The sequence below is a fragment of the Melospiza melodia genome, chromosome 4, assembly GCF_035770615.1.
Source record: "Melospiza melodia melodia isolate bMelMel2 chromosome 4, bMelMel2.pri, whole genome shotgun sequence".
Classification (NCBI taxonomy): Eukaryota; Metazoa; Chordata; class Aves; order Passeriformes; family Passerellidae; genus Melospiza; species Melospiza melodia.
In genome coordinates, this window is record NC_086197.1 from 55,636,887 (window position 1) to 55,662,518 (window position 25,632).

Here is a 25,632-nt window from a genome sequence, read left to right on the forward strand (position 1 = left end):
CTCCTCCAAAACAGGGTCAGTGGAGCTGAAATGTCTAGGGAGATACTGAGGTGATTCTGCAGTGAGGAGGGTTTTAGCCTCAATTACTTTCTCTTGCCCAGGGGTTTCCTCAGACTTTCCCCTGGCTCCCTCTGAAGCCCCATGCCCCTGTGTGCAGCCAGCTGAAGCCCAGCTTCACCAGCCTTTCAAGGCAGTTGTGCGGGCACTGGGGTGAGTGCCAGGCTGAGGAGGAAGCACAGCTCCTGCCTCACAGAGGGAAGTGAGAAATTGCTCTGGAAAGTCAAAGATAGGCAACATCCCCACCCCACCCCCCAAATAAAAGACTTTCCCCAGTCCTTGTCCTAATGGCCAGCTCCTGGCATGGCTGTGAGGAAAGGCAAGTGGCCAGGTTTGGCTGGTTCCTGGCCATGCAGGTGGCCATGGATAGGGAATGTGTTGATAAAGCCACTGCCAGGGAAGCCTCTTCAACTCAAATCCCTGCTGTACCCCAAGGACCTCTCATGCTGGAGACCCCTAAAGCCAGGAAAATGGGGACCCCAATCAGACCTCTGAGCATGCATTGACAATGTATTCACTTTATTCTTTAATTTTCACTGCCATATTGTTAATCTCTATTCCCTTGGCTTTCCATGCAGACAAAATGGACAACCCTCTGCCCTGTATGTAAGGATGGAGAAGCGCACAGAGCAGGTTACAGATCCCTCCTGGGCAGACTGGGCAGAAGGGGACCCCTGCCCCACCACAGCTGGCAGTGGGGCAGACATGATGCAGGGAATCCTCACATGCCATAACAGAGAGGAGATCCAAGGGGCACTCACTGGTTGAGGAATACAGTGTGGATCCAATTGCCACTCTGTGTGCTGCAAATGCCATGGGGATCCCAGACAGGGAGATGTCCATAGGGCTTAAGCTCCAGCAGAAATGAGAACAGAAGTCCTTACCTGAGTAGAAAGAGGAGCTTTTTCAATAGGATTTATATAGGTGTTTCTTTTTCAAATTCCCAGATCATCTGGGGTGGGCAGTGCATCCACAGGGCTGGGCTGCTGCTGACACTGGGAAGGAAGTGGAGGTGGCTCCTGACAGTTCTGCTCCATTTCTGTATCACCCCCATCTCCCCTGAAACAGGTTGCTCTGTCTCCCAGAAGCAGTCCTCTAGTGACCAATCTAGTCCTTCTAGTGACGAAACATCTCCCAAGCTGGCTTCGGCTCTTTTCCCTGCTCCAGATACACAAAGGTTGTTTGAAGTTACTTCACACGGTTGGGTGCGGAGCATGGATGAGGAGATGAGGATGAGGATGAGGAGATGTCTGATCCATGCCGTGGCAGTAGCTCCTCTGCAAAGGGCAGCATGGCTGGTGTGGGTAGCTGGGACACCAGCCTTTGAGCCCCCAGTTTCTGCCACAGGTGTCTGGAGCCCCAGGAGAGAGTCACTGGGCACGTGGACCACCTCATCCGCCATCCTCAGCCCCAAGGCTGAGATGGGGATCCATCCCACCCTGGATCATGCAGAGCCTCGGTCAGATGAGGGTTCACCTCTGCCAGTCTGTTAAGATCTGGGAGAGGAATTGTGGTGAGTAATTTTGGCCTTGGCACCTGTGGCAGTGCCTGTGGTTGCCCGTATGGGACAGATGCCGTGAGTCTGGCAGTAGTGCAGAAAGGGGAGAACAGAAGTGGTCCCCCTTCAACAGTAGCATCTGTCCTGCAGCCCCAGAGAGAACTCAGGCTTGGGCAGGGAGTCACCTTCCCATCATCAGAGGGATATCCCCTCCACACAGTGCCTCCAGCTGACCCTACTGGGAATATGGCACTTGGTGGCCCATTCGTGCCTGGTGTCAGTGCCCCCACACCTTGCTTGTCCAGCTCTGTTCAGCGTCCAAAACCTCCCGGACGAGGAAGCCACCTCATCTAAGGAAGAGCAGACCCAGAGATGGTGCTTCATGTAAAAAAACCCTCAAAGCACTTCTAAGTGACTAATCACCTTCTCCAGGGGCTCCTCACCCAACCAGAGTCTCTGTTCAGCCAGTGGGCATCAGCTGCTGTAATTACTCAGAATCAGCAATCCCACACTAACGAGTTCATTTCCCAAACAGAGCCCTTCCCGTGCCATAAAGCCACTTACAGGCGGGTGAAGAAACCCACCTACGGGGAAATGCCTGGGATCAGCAGCGCCGGCCAGCTCTGGCGCACAGGCAAAGCCTCAAGGACACTGTCATACATTAAGCCATCCTGCCTACGCTCACATCACTCCCTGACTGCTTTTGTGCAGTGTGGAAGCATCCATCCCAAGTGACACACGGTATTTCTGCGGCGACAGTGAGCTGGAGTGACGGTTGTCTGGGGCTGTAATGACACATTCAGGGAGCTCCTCTGGACTAGCTGTCACCACTGCCTGCCCCTGGTCCTCCCTAACTTCAGGGACTACAGGTCAGAGCAAGGACAGATTTTTTCCCCTCTTCACTGCTTGGGAAGATGAACTTTTTTCCTAACCCCAGGGTTGTGGAGGGGTTCCCATGACTGCCAGTGGATGCCTGCCACCATGTGAGAGAGCCCAGAGGGTGGGAAGACCTGAGTATCACAGAGTGCAGAAGAGAGGGTGGCAGCACTGTGAATGGAGTAGATGCCGAGTGTGTCTTGCTTCGTATGGCCTGAGGTGTCCTTTTATTGAGGTCAGCAAAAATTGAGCTACTGCTGTGTGGAATTTGGTCCTAAAGTAACTCCCTGCTTCCATTTCCCCTGCAGTTTCTGGTGTTCCAGCCCCATGTTCCCAGCAATTACCCATCCAGCAGGAGACCTGTCCAGGCACAATGGCTGTCTTGGAAATGGCACAGTAGTCCCTGCCACACTCCATCCTCACAGGTTGTGTCTCTGCCACCTTCCAATGGCTCAGCCATGGCAGCTGTCAACAGTTCATTGTATCTCAGCATGATCCACTTTGGCTTCTGCCAGCATTTACAGGTGTAACTTGGGACTCAGCACAAAAATGACAGTCATCTTAAAAGGCTGATCTTAGTCCTCACAGAGCTCAAAGGCATGGAAGGCTTCACTTGTCCCGGGAACAGACAGTCAGTGTCCACAGGGATTGGCCAGAGCACTCCAGCTGCATTGCCCTTGCCCTCAGACTGTCTCCTCTCTGGCACAGTTCTGGGTGGTTTTGGTGGTGACCAGCGCTGTGGCTCCCAGCTCAGTGGCGGGCAGCGGGAAGCTGTGGCTGCATTCCTCAGGCCGGGGGTACACGGCCGAGAGCAGAACGATGTCACCATCAGCATCGCCCTGGCAGCACGGCCCCTGCTTTGCCCTGGCTTTCCTGGGTGGCCCCAGCATCTTCAGGCTCCCAGCAAGATGCAGGCATGGGGCTGGGTTCAGGGCTCCATCTCCCTCTGGCATGGCAGAGTCCTGGCTGGGCAGGGGGCTGGCGGTCTCTATGTTTTCTGGGAAGGGACAAGAAAAGGGGTTACTGGGCTCATGGAGTGGGGTCAGGCAGGTCCCAGGCAGATGGTGCTGCCCCTAGGGGAGAAGATGGATCTGGAACAGGAGGAGTCTGCAAGGTTCCCACATCTCTTGCTGCAGAATTTCTCCTGCTTATGGGCTTTCCCCCCCCTAAAATGCAAGAGGGAAGGGCCGAAACTTGCACTTCCACTTCGAGTCCTCTCTCTCAACCCTGCTGGCAGCAGAGGAGCCCAGCCCATGGCAGCTCGCCCTCCCCGACTGCCTCCCACTTAAAAATAGACTTGTTTACACACTTTGAACGCAGGCGTGTGCCTCCAGCCCCAAGCCTCCTGCCACTTCCCACACATCCAGTGCCGCAGTGCTGGGCCTGCTGTGGTGCAGCCTTGGGGGACATGGGGGATGTGGACCAGGATAGGCAACAGGAGACTGAGTAGTGCCTCCAACACTCTCCACAGTGGCCAGATCTCTCTCACTGCTGGATTTCTCCCTTCTCTTTCGCTTTTGGTATTTTTCCTAGGCATGTGCGTCACGGGCTGTCGCAGAGCACAAAGGCCCCGGGTAATGTCCCCCTGCTCTGAGTCACCATCCGGCAGTGCCAGAAGGGTGCAGGCAAGCCCGGGCACAAGGACCAGCTGCCCCACTGCGGACACACCCCAGGCTGTAGGGCAGTGGTGAATGCCAGCATCCCTATGTGGCAGCCCCTCTTGGGGGTCCTGGGCAGCCATACCCCCTCCTTGGGAATGGGGAGGGGTGAAGCCAGGCAAGACCACTTTGGAGAAGATTGTTCAAGGCTGAATCAGTGCCAGTGCAGGGGCCGCCAACGGAGGAAAGAGCCACCCCAACAAAATGGGCCGTCATGGAGCACTGTGGCCTTACTCTCCTGGAAGTACCCTGCTAGGAAAGGCTCAGCCCCATTCCTTGAAAGCCAGCCCTAATTTTGATGCACCAGATAACCCTGTGCAGTGCTGCAGTGTACTGTCAACGGGGCTGGCCTTGACATCCCACTGGGGTCTTTGGGATGCATGTTGGAGGATGCTGGGCATCTCAAGCACAAGAAGGAAGCTGGGTGGTCCACATGGGAGCCCCACTGCAGTGCCACAGGGAGAGGCTGCCTCTGGAGCCATCCCCAGGTGTCCACCACTGCCCCCACTACTCCCACTCCATCCATGTTCCTCTGGCTAGTGGGGGAGAGGGCTCTCACCAGTGAGCTCACAAAGCTCCTACTTACCAGTGCCCCATAGGTGTTCCCTGTGGAGAGGGCATGGTGCCAGGGCATGCTTTAAGCAAACAAAGGCACAGGGAGATCCAGCAAAGGGAGGGGTGGCTCAGCAGGGTTGCACTGGCAGTCAGGTACATGCATAGGTTCCCAGGGAATGCGGGACACTGTCACTCAGGCAATGATTCAGATGCCCCAAAATGCCATGGGATGCCTGTGGAGCTGATATTGAGGTGGAGGAGCTAGCCTGGGCTGTGCCTCAGTGGAGCCAGCAGTAAGTGATCCCACCTACCCCAGGGTCCTCAGGGTGTTGTGAGAGGGAGAGGAAGATGAACAGGTCTCCTACCTTTGTCCTCTTCATCTGCTGCCTTCCTCTTTCTCCTCTGCTTTCCCTCCTTACAGGCCAGGAAGACACAGACGGCAGCCACAACCAGGATGAGCCCCACCAGCACCGGGACCCCGAAGATCAGGAAGGTGCTGCTCAGGGTGGGTGCCAGGGTAGGCTCTGCTGTGGGGTGAGATGCCGGCAGTGTCAGGAGGGGCAAAGCTGAAGGAGGAAGGAGGGCAGCAGCATTTTTCACCTGGCTGGCTGGCCTGCCAGCTGCGGTCGCAGGGAAGAGGTGTGGCACTTAACTGTGTGACCCACCTGCCACCAGCAACAAAATATCCCCCTGCTTGATGAGATCGCTAGCGTGGATCATCCAACTTCTCCCTACACCATGTTCCTCTCACTGGAACTGGCTGCCCTCTTCCCCTCTGCTTTTGGTGAAGGTGGGGCTCCATTCTGCATTGCCACCTCCATGGCCATCCTCAGGAGAAGGTGCCTGACACCTGCCCACCCCTGGGGTGCCCCCAGCCTCCTTGGCCCACCACCACCCCGCCCTGGGGAGCTCAGACTGCAGCTGCCCTTGTCCTCTTACTTGTGTTGTCCTGGAACAGGTCGGAGCACTTGATGCACGACTTGGTCAGGGAGTCGAAGCACTCGGAGGAGAGGCAGGAGGGGGCAATGGCAGCTTTTCCTGATGAGGACATGGCAGAGTGGGAGCGAGAGCCCAGCTCTTGCATGGCGTAGCAGCGATAGGGCCGCCGGAGTGTGAAATCGCAGCGCCCCAGGCCCCGTGGCAGAGGGAGATACAGTCTGTCAAGCCGCGTCGTCTCCCTTGGGGCTCGCAATCGCTGTGCTTGGCCTGGGGCGGATCTTCACCAGGGAGGAGGAGAGCAAGCAACCAAGCCCTACCCCTGCCTGCCTTTGCAATGTGCCCTCAAACTACCCCTCTCCTCCAAAATATGCTGCCGAAATCCCCGCTGCCCCCTGTGTGCCTGAGCCTCGTACCCAGGGGTATTGTGTCCCAGCCTGACCTCCTTGATCCTCCCTCCTCCCCTGCCCACCTGCGTGCTGCCCCCAGCCCAGGCATGTCCCCCAGCCTGCCCCCTCCCTTGCTTACACTGAAAAGCCCCCTCCAGTGTCTACAGGAGACTTTCCTTTGCACAGATATTTACAAGACTCCATCCCAGGGGCACAGATCTGGCTTGGATTGAAAATGCAAAGGACCAGAGGAGAAAAGAGTGAAAGGGCACTGATGTTTCCCCTTTTAAAAGCTCCCACTGCCCCGAGGACACATCCTGCCAGTGACTGCTCTGCAATCAGGCCAGCTGTTGTGTGTTCTCCACCCCTACTGACTGTGCTGTCCATCACCTTGCTCTCCCCATCCTCTCCGACGCAGACCTAGACCTGTGGCTCCTCAGCCATTCTCATTCTTTAGGGTTCAAATCTGGTTCTGCTCAGTAAATGTGCAGGGCATGGGCAAAGCAGGTCACACCAAGCAAGCCTGGTCCTCAAACCATTAGAAGGGACTAAAAAAACCCTTTAATAATCTCGGGTACTCCTGATCAGGAGCAGGTGAACTGTTCTGCCACCAACACCCACACATCAAAGCCTGATGCTTGAGACCCAAAGAGATGGATTTAAGTGCTGTAGGTGGATCTCTTCCTTTCCTACTGAACAAAAGTCACATACTCTTTTTCTTCACTCCATAGGAAAGAAAGAGGCCAGCCAGAGTTTTTTGCTGGCTCTCAGCTGAGGGAAGCAACACTGGTGACCTGCCTTACCCAGGAGATCCCTAATAGGGTTTTGCTGCTGGAGTCATGTCCTTCCAGCAGCTACAGCATCTGGACTCCTTCTAGTAAGGCCTTTACTGCCCACTGATCAAGGCTGGGAGGGGAGAAGGAAAAATCTAAAGGGTGCTCTGGCTCAAGGTGACTGTTGGACAAGCTGAGCCCACAGGCTCCACATCCCACCTCCTGAAGTTCTGAGCAGGATGCAGTCACCAGCTCCCCATGCTACATCTCAGCCCAAGTGCAGTTCTTTGGCACCCCATGCCCTGCAGGGGAGGAGCTGCCCTACAGCACATCTCCCTCCCTGCCACTGGCATTTCCAGGGGATAGTTTGCATCATAGCAATGTCAAAGCAGCCCCAACACAGTCTCAGCCCCACCATGGGCACTGTAAGGCTCCAGGCAAGCCAAAGTCCCCCCAAAAAAAACTGGTCACTGCCCACCAGCTCCAAACCTGCCATGATTCCCCTTCCAGCCAGTGTGTCCAGGCGCTTGATTCCTCACCCCTGTGCCATGCCAGCAGCAATGGCTGCCAGAGGAGCTGTGAGAGGCTGGCCATTCTTGTGCCTGTGGCTCAGTTATTCCCACTCCGCCTTAGTCAAAATAAAACTCCCCAGTCGAGTGGGGGCATGCCAAGCACTTCCCTCTCCCGGCACAGCCCTGAGGCACAAAGGGCACAGAGAGCTCAGCAGCCTCTGCCTCGATGCTTGCCATGAGCAGGCTCTGCCTGGCTTGTACCTCCTGGGGGAGCTGGGTCAAGCAGCAGCACATCTCTCCATTTCCCACTGCAGCTGACCCTCTGCCTCCCACACACCCCAGGTGAGGACCAGGACTGGGCTGCAGGGAGTTGGAGAGTCAAGTGTCCAGCAGTGGGAAGGGATGGAAAGCTGTGATGCAGAGCCATGACCCACAGCAGGGGGGATAAATAAAAGCCAAGGCTCACTCCAGTACACATCTGAGCTCCACAGAGGAGAGACCTGGCAAGGAGAGGGCACCTGGAATCTTCACTGTCCCCAGTAGGCAGCTCTCAGAAGTGCAAGTTAGGGTCCAGGGCAAAGAAAATACCTTGCCTTGTGGGCTGGTGGGGCTGAGGACATGCATGTAGGCAGAGGATCCCCACAAAACTTCTGGTGCTCTGTCAGGATACCTATCCCCAAACCACCTCCCTGCTCCAAAGGCTTTGCTGTTCCTCTTGCCCTGGGGTGTTTCCATCAGCTAGTCTCCTTTTCCCAGAGGTATGCTTCTCCATCATCCCAGTTTTCCTCACCTCTCAAATGCCCCCACTGTACTTCCCCCATGTCAATCATCTCTCAGGGACCCTCAGCCCCTATTTCTGTGGGTCCCACCACAGGACTGTCACCGTGTCCCCCTTCCTCCTGTCTCTCCTCCCTGCTTGGCTTAAAGTGCGGGGTGAGAAGTGGTTCCCAGCATCTGCTGTACCACACTTACAGATTAACTCTGTGAGCCCAGTCAAACATGCACACTGGGGAAAGCCCAAACCAAGTAACCTACACAGTGCTTTCAACATGGAGGGCAAGATTTACATCAAAGCTCAGGGGCCGACAGATCCCATTTCAGGACATGGAAAGAAAACTTGAAGTTTCAAACTGATGGTGAGGAGCCCAGGGATGGCAGCTGTCATGACCTCCTGAGAATGAAGCGCTCCCAGGTCCTGTTACATGGAAGGAGGTTGCAGCCTCGTTGCTGCCACTGACATTACCCTATTCCCCCCCATTTTCTCATCCCTCTTTATCAGGCTCTACAGGTCTTCCCTGCCCTGCCCTCGTCCTGGCTTGTCCACCTCCTCCTGGGCCAAGAAGATATGTTTGAAATTACACATGATAATGCTTACTCAAGGAGAAAACCAGTGCTGAGTGCCCCAGCAGCACTCACAGGTGGGCCTGTTCACAAGCACGGCCCGGGTTCTGGGCATCAGTTGTCCCCCTTTTCGTCTCCCCCATCTTTGCCTCCCCTACCCTTCGTAACTGTGGTTGATCGCTTTTGGAATAGCAAAAGTTAAAGCTTGGTGAGTAGTTTGAGCTGTTTGCATCTCAGAGCTGAATACGCTTGATAATCGCACAAATGCATAATTAAAGAGCAGAAAAAATGACTCACTGGATAAGGAAATGCGCTTTTCTTATCTCCTCTGCAGAGAAATGTAAACCCCGGGAGCCTGGGTCTCTGGCTAAGTCCTTTTATTAAACAAATAAACCAGAAAAGATATCAAATGAGCGATTCAAGGATTACGTCTTCATCTCAGAGTCAGACAGTTTGATTTCCAGTGCCGTTTGCTCCCATCCCACACCTGGAGGGCTGCCTTTGGCTAAGGTCAGCTGAGATCCCTGGGACAGGTGGGGGACAGGGCAGGGCTGGTGCTCCAGGAGCATGGAGGGCTGGCAGTGGCCTGTGAGGGTTCATGCACACATGAGTGACTGGACTCGTGTGAGCAGTTCCTCTGGTGTCAGGGGGAGGTGAAGTGACTCACGCACGCACTTGCAAAACCGCGTGCAGCAGAAAATATCCCCCGAAAGTTCACCTTGTGCTTGTGCACACCGGAAACCCAAAGGCTTGTCGATCAGAGAAGCTGTGAGGTGTTTACTGAGCAGACCCAGTTACCTCAGGACAAACCTCTGACAGGATGCACCCAGCGCTCCGGGAACATCTTGGCACAGCCTGACACCTGCACCCCGTTCAGATGGTCCAGTAGAATGCCTTGGCTGGAGCCAATCCCCAAAGCCCATTCAGCACCTCATCCCAGCACCCTTTCCCAACACTCCTTTGCTGGCTGGTGGGAAACATCCCTTCCCAAAAAGTACCACTATGGCTATTAGGAGCAGATTTCTCACAGCTCTAGCATAAACCTTCTCCTCGGGATCCACTGGGATCCTTCCTGAAGCCAGATGGGCTTAGGGACAAAATCTGGGAAGATTTTAGGAATAATATGGGAAACCAAAGCTTTCAAGAGATTCACAGTAACTCTAAATCTCAGATTCCTCTGTAGGTGCTTCCTGTCAAGGGCATTTGTGACACTGCTCAGCCACCTGCACGGGGTGTTTGGTGTGGGGCAGTGCCCCATCCTGTTGAGTGGAATTTGTCTCCCTGCTCCTTATTTATATGTCCCTGGAGCTCTGCTTGTCTGCAAGGCTGAAAAAAAAAGGTGTCCTTGCCCCTCTCTGCAAAGGGACCTTGATAATGCTGAACACCCAAATTAGCCTTCTCAGTGGGCTGCCTGTTGAAGAATCCTCTGGGGTTACAGAAGGGTGCGTCATTCCTTCCTGAGCTCAAACTCCCTCTGCCCATTCCCCCTCCCTGATCCATAGAGCCCAAGAGGGACACAGCAGCACAGAGGAAATGGGAAAAACCTCCCTTGTCTGATCCAGCCCTGGAGGGGCTGAGCCCTTGATGTCCCCTGGTGGGGAGGAGTGAGGGGTGTTTCCAGCTGCTGTACTGGCTGCTTTTGCTGCTCTGCAGAGTGTGGGGGGGACTCAGTGAGGTTTGGGTCCCTGGCACTGCCCTGGCTCTTGCAAGCCCTCCCCCGTCCCTCACCATGAGCAACACAGCATTAGCTGAGCCTGGCTCTTCTGCCTGAATGTGAACAAACAGTACTCAAACTCCCTGCCCACTCTGCCTTGCAGCAGGGATGCTGCCCCCACTCCCATCCTGAGGAGAAGTGGCATCTTGCTCTGTCTCCCTTGGGCAACTGGGAACGGGGGACAAGTGGCCCCCAAGTTTGTCCTGTGGCTGTTCATAGGGAGCGTTCACGTGCCTTGACAAGGCCAGGCAGCACCTCCAGCACCAAAACAGAAACCAGTGGCTGAGGGTGATGTGCTGCCACAGAACAAAACCTCAGGTTTTTCACAGGAAAAACCACAGGTGGGTTCAGCCAGGTCAGGCATCCTTTATGCTGAAGCAGAAATCTCCCCAGTACTCATAGTGGGAAGCCCCAGCACTTACTCTCAAGGCATGAACCTCCAGCAGATGACCCCAGAGCCAAAAACCAAAGCCACACTTGCCCCAGCACCTCTACAATATCCTCCAGCTTCCCACAGACCTTTAGGTTCAGCCTGCTGTAAAAAGGCCAGAGTGATTTTATTTGTACAGGCTTGAGTGCAGAGTAATGCTATGAATTTCCACACGTGTATTATGGATGCAATGTTACAAGAGAACTGACAGGTGGATTTGGCTGTGCACCTCCTCTCCTGGCTGGCACCTGGGCACAATGCCTTGGCCATCCTGCCAAAGTCAGAGAAGAAACAGGAGTGCAACACGCAGAGTAGGGAAGGAGATAAAGGGGAGGATGAAAAGCTGCTGCAGCTGCAGGGCTGAGGAGGTGGAGAGTGACTGCCAGCAGCCCTGTGCCATATCCACCACCCCTGAGGATGAACTCCAAGGAACCTGTGGGCAATCTCCATTGATTCCCTTTCAAGGGGAGAGCCCTCCTCACAGCTCACAGGCATTCCCTCTATATCAGCCACACCAGCTTCTGAGCCTTTGTGGCTTCAAGGCTTTAGCTGGAGGAAGGATGAGTTGCTTTGGCACAGGCTGTCACAAGAAGGGAGATGCTGTGGGGAGCAAACGGTTCTGCCAAGGCAGACGAATAAAATCCCCCCTCCCAAGATCCCTTCCACACTTCATTCACAGTGTAAGCACCTGTAAGGGAGCTGGTGCCCTTTGCCACAGTGCCCAGGGAAGGCTGTTTGGAAGATCTCCTGGCCAGCCCTGCAGAGGGCTAGACCACCAGAGGATGCAGGCAGGCTTCCGAGGGGCTGTGCAGCAACTCAGCGTTTCCCATCACCCAGCCTGAAAATGCACATTAGAGGCTGAGGGCAGGAACAGCTTTATACCCCCTAATAATCTTGTCTCTAAGCTAGATAACTAGGACTGCAAATCCCTGGTGATAATCACAGCCACCATGCCTGCAAGCTCTCCCCCAGACCATTCATCAGTTTGATGATGCTTTAAAGAGACATCTAATGAGGATAATCTGATTCAAATCCCCTCCTGCTTTTGGGCAGCAGAGCAATTCAGGCCCCCTCAAACTCCTTCTTCCTCCATGACTGTCTTTATTTCCCCTTCTTATATGAATCACTGTGGGGTTTCCTTTGCTTTTTGCATTACTATTTTAAATCTTTGATATGACCACTGCAATCAAGATTCAGTCCCTTTAGAACCTAATTAACATGAAATCAGACTCAGTTTTACTCATAGCCTTATAATGGGATGTTGGCCGCTGCTTCAGCTCTCACTTTGGGCGCAGGGAACATTGCAGCCTGCTTAAAAAATTCCCTCTTTACCTGATTCAATCAGAACCACTTACAGGAGATACACACACACATTTCAAGCTTGGCAAGAGTCAGGCTCTGGGAAGTGGGGAAGATCTCAATCACAGTCAGCTTTCAGTGCAGAGCAGATGGTGAACATGCCAACTATATAATTTATAGGACACCATCACTATGTATTAGTCCCATGCAGTGGCTGAGCTCAGGCAAACCACAGCTGATGCACACTCAGGGGGACTCTCACAGGTGATGCTCCACATGCAGCCTGGGTAAGACCCAGGTTTGGAAGAAAGCACACGCTTCATGTTTCATCTCTTTATAACACAGAGCAGAAGATGCAGTGCAGCAGCCCTTGTCCCAGAGGGTCCTCCTCTTCCCCCTAGACTGGGCAAAGGCTTCCCAACCTGCAAACTTGTGTTTGAACTAGGTCTGTATTACACAACATCTGCGTGCAAGCAGCTCCCCTTGCCTTCCCTGCGAGCAGCTCACACAGCAGCATGATGGGTGCCAGGGCAGCCCAAGGCCAGGTGTAGGGGTTTGTTTGCACTTCTTCAGGGCTGCCAAGCCATGCTGGCACAGCCTGGCGTGCAGCGTGCTGGGGGTCACAATGCCCAAGAGGGACGTGCATCACCACCACAGCTCGATGTCAGCAGTGCCTAAGCCTCCCCTTCACCCAGACAGATACAGTGTGAGCAGTGAGGGACCTGTAGGTCAGGAGGGAGAATTGCTCAGGGTGGCCAAGTGGGGCTGCAATGAAAAGGTAAAAAGGCAACCTGAGGTAGTGAAAACACTTCCTCTGGAGCAAGGTGAGGGCAGCTCCAGCCTTGTCTCTAAGGCTGCAGAGTTTTCAATTCCCTGCAGGGCTAAAAAAAGTCCTGGAGATAAGTGCACAAGATTGAGCCTTCACAGGTGCCTGTGACACTGCTATCCCAGGCCTTCCCCAGCTCCAATGCCTTTGATCCTCTGCTGTTCAGCACAACAGCACGAGGCACTGAGTCACCCCTCAGTCCCACAGGGGAATGAGGATTAATTAGTTGATTCTGGCACCCCTCTTTAAAGAGAGATACTCCACCACTACACGAGCCACAGGTTGTTACTCAGCTGAGGCAAATGCAGCCCTGGCTTCATGTCTGTGATCTCTGGAAGAGCAAGCAAAAGAAACAGGAGTGGGGGGAAAAAGCTGAATATTCACACGGGGGCAATGCCAATGCTGCTGTCAAAACGAGGAGAGTGGCCAGCACAGAGGTTCAGGAGAGCTTTGAGCTGACCAGTGCAGACAATAGTCCCCCAAGGACTGCCATCCCTCAACAAACACCCAAGGTGTTCCAACAGTCCGAGCACAGGGCAGGAGCAAGGCAAGCCCAGTCACAACATGGCACTGTCACCCTGTCACTGCACGGTGACCACATAGCAGGACCAGAGAGCTTTCATGGGAAAACAGAAAAGCAATACTCCTTACTGACATAAAATGGGAAAAGCCTCCTTAGCAGCTTTTTTTATGCTGGCTGGGCTTTTAGTTTTTTCCAGCATGCCTGAGCACAGGTGCTTCAGCTGGCCCTGGCACAGCTTGTCCTAGTGCCAAGAGGGTGTTGGGATCCGGAGGCTAGAGCAGACCGGCACACCAGGGCCGTGTTTCCCAAGGGGAGGTGTTCTCTCTCGTTGTTTTTGTCCTTGCCCCAGCTCGGTGCTCCCTCCCGTGACACGCAGAGCCCACGGGGCTGTGGTACCCAGCCCGCAGCCGCACCTGGGCCGGCGGGGAGGCTGCCTGCACGGATGTACAGCACGGGCTCGCTGTCACACACCGCTGCCTCCCCCGGCACAGGAGGCGGCGGGGCGGGGCACAGGGGCGCCGTGCCTTGCCCGGCTCCTCTCAAAGCGCCCGGCACACGGCGAGCTCCGGGGAACGAGGGATGCGACACGGCAGCACGTGGCGGCTCCTGCGGAAGAGCCCGTGGCAAAGGAAACGTGGCCCAGCACGGGCTGGGAGCCCGCGCTGCTCAGCTGCCAGGGAGTCTGAGCGAGGCGCGTCACTCCAGAGTCCCCCGTGCCCGACCTCTCGGCTCTTCACAGCCAAGACAGCCCCTCCTGCACGGAGCTGACCCGAGGGGATGCCCTTCTGCCTGGCATCGCCGTGCCGTATTAATATTTAACAGCGAGGAACAGATCCAGAGACTTTGATTTCCCCGCTGGCCAATTCAAGGATACTTGAACTGTGCAGGGAATTTCAGCATTTCAGAGGGTGGTTTCGTTCCAGTTCACACCAAAACCTAACCATGCTGTAATGCCCTCTGAGAAGGATTGCAGCCAGTTTCAGGTAGCCTCCCTGCAATGGAGTCAGGCATGTAGGCAGCACAAAACCAGCTGATCTCAGGAGGTGCCCAACCAGCAGGCCCCACCAAACCCTCCCTCAGAGAACTTGGGTAAAAGTCAAACCCTGCTAAAGAAGAAAAAAATAGGGTTTTTTCGGAATTCCACCTTTTTTTCCGGTTTCCACTCAATGCCAGATTTGCAACTCCAGAGTAATGTCAATTTGGCCTCCTTACACACCCCCAGTGGAGGCAGATCCTGCTGTAGAAGCAGAGCAAGTGAGGCACAGTAAATTTTCACTCAAGGCACAGTGAGTTTTCACTCACGTGCCCAGGGGAATGCAAGAAATCAGCCACAGAAGTGAAACAAATCCAGTGGTTTTGGCTCCTGCCTCTGGGCTGTACCAGCTCTTGCCTTCTCTTGCATATAAATCACTTTTCCCCACCAGGGAAGGACAGCTGGCCACTGAATGGAAAGTGGCCGTGGTTCAGCAGCCCACAGCAACACTGCACACCGGCTTAGGATGGGGAGTGGAGAACACTCAGAGTGCAGAGGGGACTGCCAGGGGATCTGGGCCAGCTGAATGGAAACAGAGCAGCTGGAAACCAGTCAGGGCTCCTGCAAAATCAAGACAAGTTAAAAACCCCACATGAAAAAGCCTCTTCTTTGCTTTTGGCAGCGGAGCAGAGCTCACCTCTGCCACAGCTCTGGCAGTCAGCTCCAGGCAGCAGAGCAGGAGTCCCCTCTTGTGCACCGCTGCTGTGAACAGTGGTCATGATGAGAGCAACCAAGGAGCTCTTGCAGCTCGAGCACAGCTGCTAAGCACCACTGCTGACCTAAGCCAGCCACTCCCTTCAAACTACAGGTCTTGGCAAGCAGGACATCCAGTTCTAACGAGTTCCAAAAGCAAATATCAGAGGTGGCCTTGAATCTAAAACTCTAGCACCAGTTTCAAGGTTTGGAAGGGACAGATACATCCCCTGGGTTGGATTTATCTCTGATCTTTATTCCAGGAATACAGAGATCTTTTACTACAGGTGCTATTTCAGTGTGCAGGCTTTCTCTCCCATTGGTATAGACTGAACATATCATGTTTTATCGTGTTTAACTGCTGGTGCAGCAGAGTTAGTCTTAGAAAACCTGGCACAGCAGAGAGCTGTAATCCCACCAGGTAATGCCAAGCAAACTGATTTGTGCCAAAATCTCTCTCAGATCACCTCTGTGAACTGTTCAGCTAGCAGGCTGAGGATGCAAAATCTCCTTCAAGGGACTGGATTGAAAATGAAGTCCTGTGGGTTTAACTTGCCATAGCAGAGGAGACCATATTACCACCTCATTTAGTTCCATCCCCCCCAAAAAAGCACTGTGAAGCCAAAGCTTACACCAGTGCAACTGGTATGAGCTCTTCTATACCAATTAAACTGCTTTTATTCTGATTTTGATGACTTAACTGACAGAGACACATCCACAAACTGAAACAGTCAAACCAACAAAGCTTACAGGCACTTTCACCACAGAGAGGGGGATTCCTCTTTGAAAATCTCCACAGGGATAGGGAACTGAAGCAAGAGAGAAGAGAAAGCAAGTAACTTCAAAATGTTTCTGTTAGTTTAGATTTCAGTCAGCTTGGCAAGCTCTTTCAGGAGGTTTGAACACAACAGAACCTGAGTAACTAGCCTTAACTCAGCTTCAGGCCTTCCACGCCTCTGATCCCAGTTTTCACAAGACCTTTATCAAACATTAGCCCTGGCTACTCCATGCAGATGAAAGATATCCTCAGTTGCCTTGTCTCCTCTGGTAGTAAGGGCAGTGTTATGGCCTGTCTAAACTAATAGCTGACAGCTCCTAGAGGTATTTACTTAGTTGAAGATGTAGCTTTAGATGTGTCCCAACTACTTTGGGTTGTAAAACATGATGGACTTGAGACACAGTGTCATATTCTTAGATACGCTCCGCTTCCCCTGCCAGTTCTAGTAAATACTTTCTCCTAAGAGTAAGAAAAATATTTGCCCCAAGGTGAAGCAAGATGCTGCTCTTAAGGAACTAGATTTTATTTTGTACCAGTTGAGATTCAGCCACCTGTAGGAAGCAAAACCAGCATCTTTCTTCTTTGAAAGTAGTAGAAGGAAAGAAATACCACATCTGAAACACAACAATGGAAAAAAAACCCTGTTGAAGGTGCAGGAGTGGACAGTAGCACATGTGCATTACTCCAAAGCATTCTGGGTGGACCAAAAAAGGTTTCATTTTCACTAGTTAAAAAAAGCACAGTGAAATTACTCTTGAGGCCAAAGGGATTTAACCTGAGTCCATCTGTTATTAGACTGAATTGGAGAGCAACCTAGGATATGGAAAAGTCTCCTTGCCTTATAGGAGTTGCAGAGGACACAAAAGAGTGGCTCATTTTATGCCACTTCCCTTCCTTTCCTCCCACAGACTGCACCTGCACATCGAGAGCAAATCGAAACCAGCCTATTCTAAGCCATGGTCTCCTTTATTTTGAGGGACTCAAAGCAAGAGCAGGGCTGAGACAGCATAACCAACACAGAAACTTGTTTCTCAGCATGATTTTCCCCTCTCTGGTGGCCAAGTCCTGGTTAGTACCTTCAGGATGGCAAAGCTAGCTGAAAGTAGGGCATGCCCATTAAGCTTCCAATCCTTCTTACACAGCTACGACAGTTTGCACATGTCTTTCTCCTTTGGGTTTTAGCCAGAGTCCAGCCCTTTTGGGCATCATAACACAGCTGAATGGTTTAGCTCCTTTTGTTTCAGCTGACAAACACCCTAGCCCTCCCCCATGAGCAACAATACAACTGGAGCTGGGATTTGTGTGTCCTCTGAGCAAGGATACAGGCTTTGTGCCTTGCTGAGCTGTCTTTGCAAAGACTGCCAACACTCACAGCTGATTAAGCCTGCAGTGCTGCTTTCTGCTTTTCCTGCTCACAGACAGATGTCAGAAACAAGCTAACCGAAACAGTGCACACAGCTAGAGCTCTGCACCTAGGAACATTAAAGCAGACTATTAGGGATTAAATAAATTAAAGCAGAGGGGAGCTTAACACATTCTCTCTAGACTTCATTTCTGGGTAAGAAACATCCCAGCGTTTCCAAAAGCACTGTATTCTGGCAGGTGGCTCAACTCAATGAACAGAAAGGGCTCTATTTGAAAAGCTTTTGCCACCACCACATGGTTGAAACCATGAGGGCAGCAAGACAACTAAATGGGAGTTGGAGTTATCAGAAAGGACCAGCCTGACAGGGCAAGCATTTGCAGGGTTTAGAGCCCATGCCACATGGCTAATAAAGAGCATACAACTATTACATATCACTTGCTTTATTAAATTAGAACTCTCAAACCTCAGTGACTTGCAGTAAGCACAAGGCACAACTTACAGCTGGTCAGAACCTGTAGTAAAGGAATTATACACAGCATATGCCAAACCAGCTGAGACAACCTGTTTTCTGTGTGCTGCTGTGGCCCTGGCTGCTGGGTTTCACCTCTGGTCAGCCCCAGAGGCTGCACTACTGGGGCTCTCTTTGGGCTTGACAGGTGGAGTCTTTTTCTTTGAGGATCTAAAAGAAAGCTAAAGTGCTAGGCTGTTTATCTTTAGTCCCTTCCTTCCCAATTAGGAACCAGACATGGAAATAGTGAGTCCTTTGCTGGGCAGATGCTCACACAGCTGGATCATTAACTGGCAAGTGCAGTCTATCTAGAAGCTGCAGGCCAGCCTTCCTTCCCCATTCTTCTCTTGGTGGACAGACAAAACCTGGCAGCAAGATTTCACATTAGACTAAGGTGCTGCATTTCAATTGAAAGAAGGAACCTGCAGCCTCTTCTCTGCTACTTTGGAGACAGCAGCCTGTTCTTCTAATATTCTCTCAGAAGAACATGTAGCCACTGGCCAAGTGGAAAAAACTCAAACTTGATCATGAAATGGGATTCAGATGTAATAATGGATCAGAATCCCCAATTCAAACTGCCCTCCCTATCTGTTATCCACGGAATAGGAATCAAACTTTTATTGAGAGGTGAGCAACTAGGAACAGTTCTGGATGAGTGGTCATGACAAGTCACTCAAAAAAAGCTTCCCAATGTGATTCCAACTGCAGCAGCTTGAATGCCTGACGTGAAAAAAAACCTGATGAATGTGTGTGAAGTATCACAATGAGAAGCTAATCATCATCAGACTTCCTCATCAGCGAGACAAAGGACAAGGCAGAAACTCCCGGTACGAGACCAGCACAGATCCTTAACATCCGCACAAGTCGTTGAGCAGTAGCAGCTCGAACGCCTTCCAACTGGAAACAAAATGGAGATATTATTTAATCAATACAAAAGAAGAAAAGCAACGGTAAGCTTTGACAAAAGAATGAACCAGAGCAGGCATCAAGTGGCTAGCTGCAGAAAACCCCAAACAGGCCCATTTACTTCCCTAACGTTAAGGAAGGTACAGTGTTGCCAGGTAGAATGCTGAAGGGCTTGCCAAAGGCACAGATTCTACCTGCTGGTAGGGAAACTGTGAGCATGCAGGGACAAGTACACAGAAAAGTGAACTGTGCTGCTGCTGAATGCCAACTCTCCCTCCAGCTTTTTAGACCATGCAGGTAATTGGAAAGAGTGGGATATCAGATGGCAAAATCGTCAGAGAAGCCACAAAGTTTGGCTGACACAAAACATTACATGGGCAAAGGGGTCACACGGCAAATAACAGCTGAGGAGCTCCCAGGAAGAGAAAATGCAGCAAGGAACAAGTGTACCAATGCTTTGCATATCAGAGATGGTTTTTGTTAGCTTAGGCTTGGCTTTGTGAAGTTTTGAAGTTGTACAGGAAGGACCAAATTACTAGAAGACTCATTTCAAGGACAGGCAGACTCCTGAACCTCTGCTGTTCTTGTAGACAGAGTCTGGTCTCTGACACTTATGAAGGCCAGCAGCACATGTATTTATTGTTACATGTATTTATTGCTAATATAATGTTTCTAACAATCACAGAGCAGTGGAATTCAGAAATCCCTTGAGATGTCAAATAAGCACCTTACCTCCAGCTCACAGAATAGCACAGGGCTGCAGTAGGTTTCTCCTAATTTACAGACAGCATTCGTCTCAATGCTGCAAGCATTCACCCTGCCAACTAAAAAAAACATTTTCCCACATTACAAGACTCATAATCAGCAAAGAAAAGTTTTAGGAAATTCCACATCCACAGAACAAGCCAGAGCTGAGGATTGGATTGAGCTAATTTTGAGAGCATAATAGAAGGTAAGGCAACAGTGAGCAGTGCAAACAGAATGGTACAAGATTTGAAATGGAATTAGCACAGAAGTCTTTCATAATACTAACAGCAGGAATAGTACCACATCATTCTTCATGTAACATTAACACTGCATAAGGGATCAGCACACCATCAGCTTCCACTCACTCACAAAAAAGTCCTCCCGACTCATTTGGTATCAGAGTGGTCTGGTCTCCAAGGAATTCACTTCATCAAGAGAGCCATAACACAAGACAATGCTAAGACTGCTCTACTTCAGAATTAGGCCTCCTGACCCCCAAACTCCAGGGACACAGCATCTATATTCCAACACTGAGCAGTACAGTCTGGCCCCTCCAGTTCCTCAGAGCTGAAGCAGGGAGGGTACACAGGAAAGCACTGAGAGACAGAAAGATTAGAGGCACAACATGGCCTCAGTACACAGCAGGGATACTATATTGAGACTATACTTGATAGTTTTGTAGCTCATCCATTTAGATTGACTTTATTACCACAGTATCATATGCTTCTCACTGCTCATTAGGACTATCATTAAGACAGATCTGCAAGAGCAGATAGAACAGACTTCTGGAGTGCCACACACACACACACAAAAAAACCCAGTAACACAAATCATATTCAGGGATTAGGAACAGAGAAGAGAGATCTGACTGACAAAAACAAAAAGGAGAGAGCAAGTGAGCATGAGAGAACCATGTTGTACCTAGGAAAATAATAAAAAAGGCAGAGGAGTTCAGAAATAATTTAAACAAAGTTGCAACAAAGCCACTGGATTCCTTTAGTTTGTTTCAAGTTAAGTCAGAGCCCTGTTTTAAGCAAACCAAGAGAGCTGTGCTGCTTGAAGAGGAGGAAGAGGTGCCATACCTACCCCCAGTGACAAGAAAGCACACTTTCCCCAGGAAGAAGCGGGCATCCACATAAGCCAGGGAAGTTTCAACATTCTTCAAGCTGTCAGAAAAGTACAGGCAATCCAGTTGGACAGGGAGGTTAAATCAGTGCAGCATAAGGATAACAGGAATATTTTTCAGAAGAACAATTAGAAAAACAATGATGTTAACATCTGCTGATTTGTGAGCTCGCAAAGTTCTGCTTTATGCTAAAAGCATGACATCAGAGACCTCTGTAATACCCACAGCTGTTTAATAACCCATAACATATCCTTTCTACTCAAGACTCAACAGTTAGAGTTAGTTTGAACAGTGTCCTCCATGATTTACAGACACTAAGCATCTGAATTCATTAATATCCAATGAAACTTCAGCACCACTTCGGCTCTTTCAGGAAGCGCTTGCCCACACATTTCTGCAGCACCATCTGTGCTCTAAGTATGCAGCTGGGCCTGTCATTTTTGGTAAATGAGAGCCCAGGATCATCAGTCACAAGTTAAGTAAGCAATAAAATGCTGACTTCTGTGCCTTAGCAAGTCTTTACTTGTGGCCTGGGGAAACGAGTATCATTTCTACAAAGTTGAGAACAAGATGATAGAAAAGGGATCAATCCCTGCAGACCTTTCTCTTTTGCCTAGAGATATCCATAGTGCTGATCCCACTTGACCAGGAGTGTCAGTGAACTGAGGACACAGACACAGCTGGTTGTTGGGCAGCACTGCCCAGTGCACATCAGACTTCTGCATGTTATAGAACTTCACAGCACCACCAGCACTTCCATCTAATTCTACAGACAGCATCTTTCCAAAGCTCAGTTTGTATTGTCACACATCCAGATCCAGAAATAAATTCTGCCTTCTCTGCTATGGCAACTTAGTGCACAACAGGCATGTTATTGGACAGAGCAGTTCAGTTCTAATCCACTGCTGGAGGCCAAAAAGCCACTGTATACATTACTGAGTTCTTCCACCACAGCAAATCTTGGGTTTGAAACCCACTATTCAGCAACTCCAATACAGTAAAAATGCAGATTTAGCCATCAAACCAAGAAAGAATATTAGTCCCCCCTCTCACCTTTTTGCCCTTCGCTTACCTGTACTTGCTCTTGATGTCGATCATAAACACAACCAGATCTATCCTGGGTCGAAGATGATCCCTCTCTGAAGGTAAGGGGAGGGATGTAGCAAGGTGACTGCAAGATAACAAATTTGCCAGTTTAACCAACTAGCTTGGCAAGACAGTACCCACTCACCCATAATCACACAACCTCTGCAGTTCACCCTGTAGCAAGTTAGCAAGAAGCCTGCTAATTACTGAATCCGTGGGCACTGAAGAGGCACTGTGATTGTTTAAGTGGTACTCTCATATCTTGGGCCCACTCACAGTTGCTGACAGGCACAATGGTAATTGCTAGACAAGGCTGGTTATAATGGGACGCTTATTAGAGCATAACAAGACTCACAGAAACATTTTCTCCATGCAGATCTCTATGGCAAGTCATTTCATTTAATTGTTACAAAGAATCCTTTCTAACAAAGCAAACCCCAATTCTTTATTGGAATATTTTCCTGCCAGGTTTCAGTTGTTTCAAATGCATCAATGTTTTTCTGTCACATTCCAGAGATACTGCTCATATGCTCACACAGGAGAGGCAGCGTTTCCAGGTACAGAAGAACCTTAAACCACAAATTTGTCACTAGAGCAGCTTTATAGATGAAGTTATAACTCAAAAAGAGCTTCTATTATATCATTACCCTCCCTTTTAACCCTTTTGCTATGTCAGAAGCTACTAGGTTAGTTCAGGCATCCTTCTACACAGTACTACAACTGCTAATTAGAGCTAACAAGGGTGGGGATTTTTGCATCTCTGCCCACTAAAAAAGCCAAAAACCCACAAACAACTAACAACAACAAAAAACAAACAAGCATACCAACCAACCAAAAACTCTACCAAAAAAGGTTTCAGCAGTACATAACTGGATCTTCCACAGAGAAGAACATTATCAGCACTGCATTTTTGGAAGATCGCCTTTATTTAAACTGGGCAAACAAGCAACCCATAAGTTCAGTCACTCTCACAACCCATTTCCTCTCTGGAAGCCAGAGAAACATTGATTCTGGTCTTCTTTGGGAATATTACTTCTAGCAATTCAGTCTCAAGGACTTAACAGTTTTCTCCAGCGGCCACAGACCATGGCACACATTCCTTTCTATTAATCCTACCTAGTTTGTAGTTTTGTTTGCTAGTCTCCAAATAAAGGTGTTTTGTTTCTTCTATTTATGGGAGATATGATTTAACAAAAATACTCTGAAACTAACACAAGAGATGAGCAAAGTGAGCTTGAAAGACACACTGCTTATTAATTGAAACAAAAAGCAGCTTATTAATTTAAGGTAAAATTTAGGGAGACTCTTCGATGAAAGTATCAGATCTCCTTGGGGGAGAAGATAAAAGTGACCGAGAAAAAGCACTGCATTGTTTGGAATTCTGTTATATTTAAACCAACATGACTAGATGATGACAGCAGTCTCCAGATATGCACTGCAGAAGCCTTTTCCCCCATACCCAGCAATAAGAGACACAAAGAACCCAAGCCCTGTAACTCTTCACCCAACAGCTGTACCTGACAGGTAGAGCTGTCAGATTAGATACTGTATTTGTTTGTAATGTGCACAATCCCAAAGCAACTCAGTGGGGGAAAGAACTCCACTGGCTTTGCTTTCCTAGCAATATTTACAAAGGCTGTACCTTGCTCTGTAGCACGAGCACACGATTCTGTGCCTTTGGGCAGTTACCCAGCAGCCATCTAGTTATGGCACTCCACAGCTCAGCAGAGGCTGCAGGTTTCACAAAGAAAATGGGGTAATTCATTTACTATTAGTTAGCACAGAGATCCAAGATGCCACAATCAGAGCACTACAGTCACTCTAATTAGCCAGCAGAACATTAGCCTGGATTGCTTTTACTGCATAGCCATGGATTATAGCAGAGAAATAACACAAACACCTTCTGAAGAGCTGACTAAACTCATTTGGTCTTGGTAAAAGAGCTGTCAAGGACATTTTATTGTAAAAAGTTAGTTAATCAAGCTTTTAAGACAGGACATGTCATGCGGCTAAAGCTGAAATTTCAAGTGCATCTTTATAGCTTGAGAAGGAAACGCACATGTGTGCATACAAACCAGAAAACAGCTACAAGGAGCATTCAAAGCAATGGACATCTTTCAGAAACACTTGCTCTCCTGCAAGTACTTGCAAGCATTGTACCTGTCCCATTTTGTCCCAGGATGTTTAATTTCTGTCTCTCAGGCGGGGGAAAAAATGTGCTGCTCTCACACCTTTCCAATTTAGTAATGAAATATTTGTGCAACATGCAAAAGGCAAGGGTATGTGCACCGTGAACATGAACGTGGGAAATGCTTCCCCCCGCCCCCCGTTCCGTTCCCAAGCATGCCCAAAGTGCCTGCCCTGAGGACAGAGGGGTTTGCCCGCCGCAGATGCGCTCACATCTGGGCACTGGTGCTCTCTAGCGTTCGCAAGAGCGAAGTCGCTCTCTGAACCGTGCGCTCTACCGCTCCGACTCCTGCCACGCGGACGGAACCCGCGCTTTTAACCAATTTCGGTGCATCGGGAATCTGAAGCGGAAGCTTTCCGTGAATTCGCGTCACAGCCGCTGGTTTGCGCCTCTTGGACCAGGTGCCAGCGGGTCCCGTACGGGCCCGGAGCCGCAGCCGGCGCGTCCCGCTCGCCAGCACTCACATGCTGATGTTGAAGTCCTTCTTCTCCTGCAGGATCGCCTCCGCCAGCTGCCGCTGCAGCGCCTCGTCCGAGCCCACGAGCTGCGGGCACAGCGAGAGCACACTGCACACCGGCCCCGGACAGGCAAACCCCGCGCGGGGTCGGGCCGGGCCCGACACGGCGGGGGCACGGGGCGGGCGGGCCCACGGCGGGGCCGCGCCGGGAAGAGGGAAGGGCAAGGGACGGCGGGGCCACCGCCGGACCTACCAGGAGGACGCCGGAGTTGAGCTGCGGGAGTTTGTCGAAGGGCCGCAGCACCGCCATCGGCGCGGGAGACGGCGCCTCCTGCCCGCCCGCCGGAATTCAAACGGCGGCGGCCGCGCTCCGCCTTGCGCCGACGTGGGCGGCGGGGCCTGCGGGGCGGGGCGGGCGCCGTTCCCGGCGGGCGGCAGGGGGCGCTGCGGGGCTGGCGGCGATCGCCTCACGGGCTGGCCCGGCTCGGGAGGGGCAGGCGGGGACCGTCGCGTCCACCCCCTGGCCCTGCACAGGGGTCACAACACGGGCCCCAGGAGCCCCAGCGGTCACAGCATGTGCCTGACAGCGTCGTCCGAACGCTTCTTGAGCTCTGTCAGGCTGGATGCTGGGACCACTTCCCTGGGAGCCTGTTGCTGTGGACGACCACCGTCGGGGTGAAGAAACTTTTTCTAATATCCAACCTAAATCTCCCCTGACACTGCTTCAGGCCATTGTCCTGGGTCTTTGCATTGGTTGCCAGAGAGCCCAGCGCCTGCACATGCACTCTCCCTCACGAGGAGGTTGTGGACTGCAGTGATGCACGGGTACAGCCTGGGGCCCCTCTGAGCACCACAAGGTCTGACAGACCACCATTAAACCCTGCGAAGCAGCACTGTTCCTGTGGCATCCAGATATCCCAGGGATCAGCTGGGCCTGAGGCACCCACAGGCAGTACTGGAGGGATGCTGAGGGGAGGACACTGGCCTTGCCTTGGCGGTGCGGGGGGATCATGAACAGCCTTTAGCTTCTGAGAAGCAGAGCCCTTATTTCCAGGGCTGCGCTGCTCCATGGCCCTTGCCATGAGCTGTTGCCCCTTTGTTTACTCAAGACTGAAAAAAGACAAAAAAAAAAAGGCCTCCTTACATTCCAATTTATAATGTGAACTAATACATGGAATCGTAGAATCATTAGATTGAGAAGACTTCTAAGATCATCAAGTCCAACCATTAACCCAACCCTGTAATGTTCAAAACAGCCATGTCCCCACCTGCCACAGCTTTTCAAACACTTCAGGGATGGTAACTCCAACACACACTTGGGCATCTTGTTCCACTTCCTGACCACCAACAGTGCAGT

General features: G+C 51.2%; 2 protein-coding genes across 2 annotated transcripts; both read right to left on the reverse strand.

Annotated features, from left to right (window-relative positions):
- Positions 1-601: 601 nt before the first annotated feature.
- LOC134418055 (tumor necrosis factor receptor superfamily member 13C-like) lies at positions 602-5,762 on the reverse strand. Its single transcript, XM_063155902.1, has 3 exons — positions 5,584-5,762; positions 5,010-5,171; positions 602-3,428 (listed from the first exon to the last, which is right to left on the reverse strand). The coding sequence occupies exons 1-3, from the start codon at positions 5,726-5,728 to the stop codon at positions 3,115-3,117; spliced, it is 621 nt and encodes a 206-aa protein (XP_063011972.1). The 5' UTR covers positions 5,729-5,762; the 3' UTR covers positions 602-3,114.
- Positions 5,763-16,398: 10,636 nt separating this feature from the next.
- On the reverse strand, positions 16,399-24,608 carry CENPM (centromere protein M). The gene is made up of 6 exons (XM_063155903.1): positions 24,529-24,608; positions 24,283-24,362; positions 21,617-21,715; positions 20,505-20,584; positions 19,404-19,495; positions 16,399-18,662 (listed from the first exon to the last, which is right to left on the reverse strand). Exons 1-6 carry the CDS (start codon positions 24,583-24,585, stop codon positions 18,537-18,539), a joined length of 534 nt encoding a protein of 177 aa, XP_063011973.1. The 5' UTR covers positions 24,586-24,608; the 3' UTR covers positions 16,399-18,536.
- Positions 24,609-25,632: the final 1,024 nt, after the last annotated feature.

What these genes read in the sequence shown, in the direction of transcription:
- LOC134418055 (XM_063155902.1), bottom strand. Translation starts at nt 5,728, where the DNA reads ATGCAAGAGCTGGGCTCTCGCTCCCACTCTGCCATGTCCTCATCAGGA. An exon ending in CCTGTTCCAGGACAACACAA is followed by an intron (nt 5,172 to 5,583) that starts GTAAGAGGACAA and finishes CTCACCCCACAG; the next exon opens with CAGAGCCTACCCTGGCACCC. An exon ending in AGCAGATGAAGAGGACAAAG is followed by an intron (nt 3,429 to 5,009) that starts GTAGGAGACCTG and finishes GTCCCTTCCCAG; the next exon opens with AAAACATAGAGACCGCCAGC.
- CENPM (XM_063155903.1), bottom strand. Translation starts at nt 24,585, where the DNA reads ATGGCGGTGCTGCGGCCCTTCGACAAACTCCCGCAGCTCAACTCCGGC. An exon ending in AAGGACTTCAACATCAGCAT is followed by an intron (nt 21,716 to 24,282) that starts GTGAGTGCTGGC and finishes GTTATCTTGCAG; the next exon opens with TCACCTTGCTACATCCCTCC. An exon ending in GACATCAAGAGCAAGTACAG is followed by an intron (nt 20,585 to 21,616) that starts GTAAGCGAAGGG and finishes CTTTTCTGACAG; the next exon opens with CTTGAAGAATGTTGAAACTT.